Source organism: Dipteris shenzhenensis, chromosome 4 (assembly GCF_047967505.1).
Source record: "Dipteris shenzhenensis isolate YYH24624 ecotype China chromosome 4, Dip_SZ_1.0, whole genome shotgun sequence".
Taxonomy (NCBI): domain Eukaryota; kingdom Viridiplantae; phylum Streptophyta; class Polypodiopsida; order Gleicheniales; family Dipteridaceae; genus Dipteris; species Dipteris shenzhenensis.
Genome location: NC_141599.1, coordinates 30,309,866 through 30,319,294, shown reverse-complemented (window position 1 = coordinate 30,319,294; position 9,429 = coordinate 30,309,866). Strand labels below are relative to the sequence as shown.

The 9,429-nt window shown below is 40.4% G+C and overlaps 1 protein-coding gene across 1 annotated transcript; it reads right to left on the bottom strand.

Annotated features, from left to right (window-relative positions):
• Window positions 1-5,420: 5,420 nt before the first annotated feature.
• Window positions 5,421-9,213, bottom strand: LOC147902709 (cytokinin hydroxylase-like). The gene is made up of 5 exons (XM_087373711.1): window positions 8,475-9,213; window positions 8,118-8,347; window positions 7,741-7,988; window positions 6,865-7,252; window positions 5,421-6,140 (listed from the first exon to the last, which is right to left on the bottom strand). The coding sequence occupies exons 1-5, from the start codon at window positions 8,788-8,790 to the stop codon at window positions 5,715-5,717; spliced, it is 1,608 nt and encodes a 535-aa protein (XP_087229837.1). The 5' UTR covers window positions 8,791-9,213; the 3' UTR covers window positions 5,421-5,714.
• Window positions 9,214-9,429: the final 216 nt, after the last annotated feature.

The following is a 9,429-nucleotide window of genomic DNA, read 5'->3' as shown; positions in this document are numbered from 1 at the left end:
CATTCCACTAAACATATGTGGCATGTCTATATGGCCCTTGCCCCTAGAGGGGACCCTCAAAGGCCATATCGACATGAAAGGGGACCCCTCAATGCGAAAAGTGTTGTAACTAATGCGTTATTGTTCTCATATTTTATATTCAACTCTCCTCTTTGGGGACAACTTTCTAATATAACTCAACATGGATTTCACGAGAAAAAAAAAGTTTACTAATAACAGGTATGCTAGTAAAGCTAATATGCTAATTAGCACATATGCTAATAATAGATATGCTAGTAACAGATATGCTAATACAATACATGATGTGCTAACTAGTACATATGCTTATATTAGATGTGCTATTAACAATATGCTAATAGCATAAATTTGCTAATAACATTCCTAATAATAATATATATGCTAATTAGCACATATGTTAATGATAGATATGATGATTAGCACATATGCTAATAATAGATGTAATAATTAGCACACTATGCTAATAACAGATATGGTAATAACATATTTCCACTATTAGCATACCTAATAATAATAGATATGCTAATTAGCACATATGCTAATAATAACATATGATTCATTAGCACATATGCTAATTAGCATATATGCCAATAACAAATATGCTATAAGTGCTAATAAAAAACCTACTAATAATAGATGTACTAACAGGTGTGCTAATAGATGTGCTAACAGATGTGCTAACTGATATAGTATCACATATGCTAGCATAAGTTGTGCTAATAACAATATGCACATAGCACCAAATACTCTAATAGTAGGTGTGTTAACACCTGCTAACAACACAGATTCACTAACCAACATGCTAACTGATATGTTCACAGATATGCTAACACACAAGTGAGCTAATATCATATATTTTGCTCAAACCATAGGTATGTTGAATTCGAGGTCTCTTAGCAAACTTGAGACGTTCAACCTTACAGCATGCTTCTTACCAGATAGCTCCTTGCTAATTAGCATATATGCTAATAATAGATGTGCCAATAACACATGTGCTCAATGATATGCTAGTAATAGATATGCTAATTAGCAAATATGCTAATAGAATACCTTATGTGCTAACTAGTACATATGCTAATAATAGATGTGCTATTAACAATATGCTAATAGCACAAATCTACTAATAACATGCCTGATAATAATATATATGCTAATTAGCACATATGCTAATGATAGATATGATAATTAGCACATATGCTAATAATAGATAGATAATTAGCACATATGCTAATAATAGATATGCTAATAACATATTTGCACTATTAGCATACCTAATAATAATAGATATGCTAATTAGCACATATTCTACTAATACATATGCTAATAACAGATGCTTCATTAGCACATATGCTAGTAATACATATGCTAATTAGCATATATGCCAATAACAAATATGCTATAATTGCTCATAAAAAACCTACTAATAATAGATGTGCTAACAAGTGTGCTAACAGATGTGCTAGCAGATGTTGTACTAATGGATATAGTAAACTTGTCTCAATTAGCTTTGTCTATTTCTTCATTTAGTTAAGATATTCCAATCAATAACTCATTAGTTAGTCTACCATCTAATTAGATACAAGTACAGCCATCTCAATCCATCCAAGGAGTCAACAACTAGCTAGGATCACTTGGTAAATGATCTCAATCAATAATTTCATTTTGAATAGCCGCATGGAATTTTACTATCAAACATTTCACCTTGCACAAAAACAAGGATAGGAGGCAAGTTAAGCATACAAAATAGAAGAGCTAGATGGTGAGGACTAACAAATAATTGACTATGGTTAGCTCCCAATATAGTCCCTTTTTAAAAAAGACTATAGAGTAAAGATACTATTGTTTTGGATAGGTACCTTTTTCGTTCAAAATGAGTCATCATCCACTTGGATACCTCATATCTTTCCAACAATATCCTCCTATTATTTTACATATATACATACTAATGAAAACTATTCAAGCCTAACTAAAGTATTGATCAGAACAATAAAACATCTCAAACAAGGAAGTTGCCTAACTAAAGACAAATCAGTATATTGCATTAGAATGGTAAAACCAATGCTGCTACTCTTCCTCCATCTCATGTTCACCATGGGAGATGCTATAGAAAAATTCCATGTTTTAGTGATTGTACCTATATACATGTTGCTGTGAAAAGAGACCCAACTATAAGTGGTTGACAATCTTTACTTCACAATATGGTACTTGTCTTCTTCCGTGTTGCTCCTACTAATCAAGATCCCCATCTATCTAAGTTGTTATCTATCATTTAACATAGGGTTACACAGGCGTTGCTCATTTGCTAACTTGATTGCAACTAGACTATATTGATTAATTTCAACTAAATAATAAAAGTGAAAAGACTATATCTCAATAGAAATTTAAGGGCACATACAAATCGAATAATAATAAATAAAATATTGCTTGCCTTCTTGAGCCTCAAGTTCAACCAATTGAGATCATCCTCACACTCTTGTAGTGTAACCAATACTACCCCCAAAAAAAAAACCCATTTTTAAGTTAAGTTTTTCGAGAATCATGTTTTTGACAAAAGCATGTTTATAGAAGTTTTTCTAAAAGGAGTTACATATTTGTATGGAAAAGGGGTATCTTTTTTTCATAGAATATTCGAATATAAGCGATTTTAAAAATAGGTCTTAAATGTATGTGTCCTATTGTTGTTGATAAAGGAACTAAAAAGACCTTCACATTTGTAGTTCTTTTTCTTGAGGAATGTACTTATGGATTTTCCAATGCTATAACACTTTGAACATCAATCATGTGAGTGTATATAGGATAGTATGTATATATGTGTGTATCCCTTTTACCTTGTGGTACCAACATAGATGCATATCAAGTTTAACTTGTTGATGGTCCTTTCTCCTTTGTGGTTACATTGATTACTCAGATACACAGTGTTATAGGATAGTATGTATATATGTGTGTATCCCTTTTACCTTGTGGTACCAACATAGATCCATATCAAGTTTGGCTTGTTGATGGTCCTTTCTCCTTTGCAGTTACATTGATTACACAATGAATTGCCTACTCAAAGTGTTACTACTTAGGTTGCTAAGAGGGAAAGTTGAGTAAGAGGCGAGCATCAATGTATTACAACATCGTGATGAAGGAATATGAAGACACTTATAATCAGAATGAACACTAATAAAATGCAAGAGTCTAGGTTGGATTAAGAAAAGGGCCCTAGGCCTGAGTACAAACAAATGATGCTGTATGATAATGCCTCCTCCCATGAGTGTGCACACCATCCTCTCTCTCTCTTCATCTCTTGCACAACAATGCATAAAATACACAACACTCTACCCATCTAGCAAGAAACATTCTTTACTCATCTTGTAGAACTTTTTTGTCTCTTTTTCTACTACACCATCATTTTCATGCTTCAATTAGCCCTTTTCTATTGTACCACCACCTCGGCCATGATCGGTCATCCTTGTACTCTATTTTTTGCCACCTCCTATCCAATCCACTTCTTGCACATCTTTTGCATGCTTCACTTCATGCACCAGTTAGCTACTACCTCGACCATGTTCTATTTTGACATAAGAGTTTCGTGCATGCAAGTGATGGGGAATCAACACCTTCCCACGTTTAGCTTAGATTGAGTCCTCTTGGTCTAAATCCTAACGAAACATGGGGTTGGTAGGGACCAGTTGAGTGCCATCCACAAAGTAGTTGATGTTGCATGGTGCATGATATGAGGTTATTGGTGAGCTAAATGTGGTGGGCTAAGACTGTAATTCAACAATAGGTGTGCTAGAGTGCAACCATTATCTATCATGTATTATTAAGGGTAGGGGTCCGAACTGCTAGGATCAATGAGGAGGAATGGGACAATGGGGTCAGCCTCCATAGATGTGAACCCTATTGCAACAGGTTGAGGCTATGACTTTTATCACTGGGTGTGCTAGATTGCAGCCATTATTCTAGTTGCATTATAAAGGATTGGGAGCAATGGGGTCATCCTCCATAGATATTGGGAGGCCATGGATAAAAGGCATTGATCTCAATGGGTACTTAGAATAGATCTACCACTTTTTCTTCTCGGTTGGTCAATGACAAGGACAACATCCAATTATGATGCCCAAGTGTGCAAACTTTAGTTGTAATTTTGTGTTGACAATATGGCTCACACGTCACTTTTTGAGAGGTCTTTAACAAATTATTTGAAACCTTACCCACAACAAGTAGGGTAGTGATGGTAATTGCAAGTAATTTCTCAATCCACTTGAGGAGGCAATTGGTGTAGTCGAGAAGTGACTTCGCTATTGGTTTCTCCAAGGCTTCAATGTGCACCACAATTACTCACCATTCCTTTTCATATTTGATCCTCTCTTTGTACACCATGTTGTTGTACTTATGTCATGAGTGTCCACCATGCAATCGTAGAGGCTCTCACAGTGGTCGATAGATAGGACCCTAGGTTTGGGTGCTACTCTTAGCACAATAATTGCCTAGGGGGAAAGCCATGTATCCGATATGGGTCTTGAGGCAAGATGGATCCGAGATTCTTCTCAAAGAGGGGGATGGCATTGGGGAGTAGAACTTCTAATGGTATGGGGAGTGTGGCTTGTCCTTGGAAATATGGGGGCTTTGAGCAAAGGAGTCTCTTTTAAACTTGGTGAGGCTTGTTGGATTAGTGCTCTAGGGGACATTTTATCTAGTTGGAGTTGGTGCTCAAAGAGGGGGATGGCATTGGGGAGTAAAACTTCTAATGGCATGGGGAGGGGCTTGACCTTGGAAATAAGCGGGCTTCGAGGGGAGGACTTTCTTTTAGACTTCGCAAGGCTTGTCGAATTAGTTGGGAGGTATTAAAGTTTGGATGGCCATGCCCTCCAAACCATGGCAATGCCTACAGCCAATTGCATGTTATAGTGGTCCTACATCTAAAGCTCGATTTAACTACTCACACTCCAACATATGGCCCACTTCTTAGCATGATTAAGACTTCTTGCTCAATTTTGCATTTGAAACTCTTGGCATAAGGATCAAGAAGCAAATTTCTTTCTAAAAAATAAGGTGAGCGGTAAAAAATATGAGCTACCACCATTTGCCTTTTAGAGACATTTGGATACAAGCCTTTTGCATGCATTGAGGGCCCACAAAAAGTGGATTTTGGTCTATAAAGATCTTCCACCTCAACTTTCCCTTCTCTGATAATGATCAAGCATCTCCTTGCCTTCAAAAGTTATTTGAAAGCCTGTTTTTGGTGTGGTGATGTGGGAGAGTCCCAAGACATGATTCATACTTGTACATATTGGATCATACTAGAAGGTGCTTTGCTCCCAATGAACCTAGACGTTGTGTGTATTCACACTAAACATGTTGGACTGAAAACTCATTATGCACGGAGAATTTATTCACGAGAGTACATAGAGACATGACACATTAAATAAAGAAGCTCTTGTATACGTGGTCTCACCCACCCTACAAAAAGAGTCTTTGATCTACATGAGCGTAGAATATGTACATACAAGCACGAGAAAGCTAGTTAAAAGGAGGAGGTGAGTTATGTTACAAGCTGCCTGCAGGCAGAGTGCGAGCTTATGACCAATCACAGCTACCCGCTAACGCTGAACGTTGGGCAAAGAATAGATGTTGCAAGAAGCAACTCGACTTTATAATGCTGTTACTCAAAAAAGGGAAAGGCTTGTCGAATGTGTAGGAGATATTTCCTACAAGACTTCGACCATAATGGGAGCTCCATGTTTGGGCCTGACGGTGATCATGGCTTCCGGGGAATGCTTGTAATTGGGGGATGAGGTCAACTTGAACCTGGGAAGAATGGTGGCCAGCACGATCTTGGCTTCCATCAGGGCGAAATTTTGTCCAATGCAATTGCGCGGTCCATATGCGAAAGGCATGAATGCCAGTGGATGCTTTGCTGCCTTTCCGATTCCATCCGCAAAACGGTCAGGATTGAATTCATACACGCTGTCTCCCCACAATTCCGGATCCATGTGGACGGCAGTTATGGGTATCCAAAAACACATCCCTTTGGCCACGAACAAATCGCCCACGGTCATGTCGCACAGAGCCGCTCGAACAATAGAGTTTGCTGGAGAGTACAAGCGCAAAGTCTCGAATAATATCATCTCCACCTGCATGTAGGGACAAAAAATCAAAAGTTAGTCTTCAGCGTACAACTATTTTCGTTTTTTTGGGCTGCCTTTGGAGCTCAGAGTGGATATTGAATATCATGGGGGACAAATGTCTGATCAGTAATAAAAACGTATCACACCCCGTTGAAGAGCCTTCATCCGCAAAGCTTGAAAGGTTACAGCATCAGAGATACAGCGGCGACAAGGACATGACCTGAGAGGAGAGTTCAACACTCGCACACACGAAACTCAAAAAGCCTTCACCTGGGATTGTAACCCAATAGAAGCAGACAGCAGCCTCCCGAGTCCCGAGTTTTAACAATGTAACGAAACTAGGAACTGCGCAAACAATAAAGCTAATCTATTTGAATCTTCAAGACGTAGAGTACGATAAAGCTCATCTATTTGAGTCTTCGAGATGTAGAACACAAAATGTGGAATATCCCGAACCGCAAGCTCCAACTACTCAACTAACTACAAAATAGCACTATTTTCTACCCCTCGAAGCTCCTTAACTACTCTTAACCAATTTCAGGCAGATATACGTTTTGATTCCTATGATCAATGAAACTTCGCAAAAAGAAGAACCGGAATTTTTTTCCCAAATTTTCTCACACTATTCCTCTCCCAGAATATTTGTATCGGATCAGAAGCAAAACTAATCCGCAGCATGCGTTTCTTACTACAAGCAATAAGGGGATGAAAAGGAAAACGAGCAACTTACGACTTTCATCTTGCTAACGGATTCTGCATCGGGAAGTTTGTCCTTACAGACGTTAGCGATTTCAACTCTGGCTCGTTCTTGCCAGGAGGGGTTGGCAGCCAGTAAGAGCAAGCTCCATGTCAAAAGTTGAGCTGTCGTCTCATGCCCCGCAAAGAAAAAGGTTTTGCATTCATCCACCAGCTGTTGAATAGTAAGCTGTGGTTGATTTTGGTCTCGACTAGTTTTTTTCTCACTTTCAGTAAGCATTAAACCCAGTAGATCCTCTCCATAAGACGCACTTTTTCCAACTTTTACACGGGCTTTGCGATCCTGTATAATCTCCCTGATGGACGTCTCAACAGTTCTCTTCAGCCGCCTCAATTCAAGAAAAGGTGGGAGTGGGAGGAACCTGCAAAGAAGGCGTAGTTCACACTGAATCAACTATTCAAAACTCGGTTGTGGGATATCTCTGTGCATAATGGAACTTCTTCAACCTCCTACATGGTATCAGAGCAGCTTTCCTGCCAGCCTGTGCGGGGTCCATCTAGGACTTCTGCTACTGCTCCTCGATGAAGAAGGAAACGACACTGAAGAAAATGGCAAATGTGAAGGAGTCAAGCGTGGCTGAGAGGACCGCACAGCAGGCCGGCAAGAGAGCCGGCGTGATACCATGTGGAAGTTTGAAGGAGTCCTTCCGACTCAATTGTACACAGAGATCTTACGTAGAAACTATGTTGTATTGATAATGAAGTTACATAGAGATATAGACGCTCATCCTGATGGTTGCTAGCGGGTGTCTTTAGACATCTATGCTTTACTGCGTGTATGCAAGACCTTAATCGGTCTTACATTCCAACAACATTAAGTTATGAGAAACGCACGAATTTGATTGCCTACCTAATCCCAGGAAGGATCAATAAGTGACCATAACGGCAGACAAAAGATCTCAATTTGTCAAGCTCTTGAAAAACCTTCTTCCCTCTTTTGTAGCTGCTCCCAAATTGCGTATGTGAAACGATGTCTGCAGTAAGCTTGATCATGCTTTCTTCAATTTCAATCTCAGCGATTCCCTTACCGTTTTTGACAACGTGATGCCACTCTTCCAACATCTCTTCCGTCAGCTTTGCCATATTCTCCGAAAACCCCTGTGACCAATATTGAGTCAGTGGTGCAACTTCTCTTTGGAAGTCAAGCCCTGCATAAGCAATTAGCATGGGACATACAGAGATTCAACACATGATCAAGCACAAGCAGAAGTATATGAAATTATTTACCTTGAGCTTTTCGAAATGAAAAGCCGGTCCTATGACCCTCCTTTCGTGTGCCCAAGTTTCCCCATTCGATAATACAAGTCCCAAGCCGGTCAGTGGTTCTAGGAAACGTTGGAGTAACGACGGCTTTCCCAATTGTAAAGTTTGCTTAGAAGAGAAAATTTCCTTGAGCATATCCATATCCGTTGTGACTATATGCGCATCAGGTCCCCACCAAAGAAGGTGCCGTTTACCTGTACATCAACTCGGAAATCCTGCGACGATATTAGGACTTCGAACAACTGAAGCAGCTCTTGCAACCACAGTTTCTCATTCGGCTGGAGGCTATGCCACAGGATCTTGAATGATAGCGAAGCTTACCATATATTTTTGTCCACAACACGTAGTCAGGGAACAATTGCTGCAAAGTTAAGTCGTGTCTGAAAGAGCTCAAGACATTCGGCACGCCCTCTCTCATGGTCTTGACATCAAGTGCGTTCCCCATGAGCAGACGAGGGCGGGGGCCTTTCAACCCTTGCCTCCGGGCGATGCTGGCGTGGCGTCTGGGCGTCCACCAGAGGAGATCGAGGATGCGAAGGCAAGCCGGTAAAAACCAGAGCAAGAAGCAGCAAGAGACGATGATGAGAATCCAATTGGCGAGAGAATGAGAGGAGGGAAGGGGGCGGGGGGGATCCATAAGGCCGAGAGTGCTGGAGCGAGCAATGAAGGGGGTGTGGGCGGGAAAGAAATTAGGGAGAGGTTATGGGCGGTCAGGAGAGGGAGAGCTAGGAAGAAACGTAGGTGGATATACTGAAATAGTTTGTGGGCATTGATCAAGATATGATTTAAGTGGATATAGAAGCGGGATTTTTGAGATTGAGTGGAAGCTCGAAAGCAGTACGAGAGAAAGACAAACAGCGCGAGAGAGAGAAAGAGAAAGCGCGCGATGCCGTTACTTAGCCACCGCGCAACAGCACAGTACCGACCGCGCAGTGAGAGAGAGTAGAGAGAGAGAGAGTGGAAGCTTGAAAGCAGTAGACAGGATACGAGGGGGAGAGAGAGAGAGAGCCTGCCGGAATGTCAACACCAATAAAGATACAAACGGATGTATCAGTATTGATGTTGTTACGTAGCCACCGCAGAGAGAGAGAGAGAGAGAGAGAGAGAGAGAGGGAGGAATAGACTTGAGCTTCGGGTTCAGCCACAGGCATATATATACTGATATGAGTTTGTCGATCAGCGGGGATATCGTTACGTATAATGCGCTTGAACGTGAGGGAACGAGAGAGAATGACAACCAAATAGCGATGAGAGAGGGAGAGAGAGTGAGAGAGAG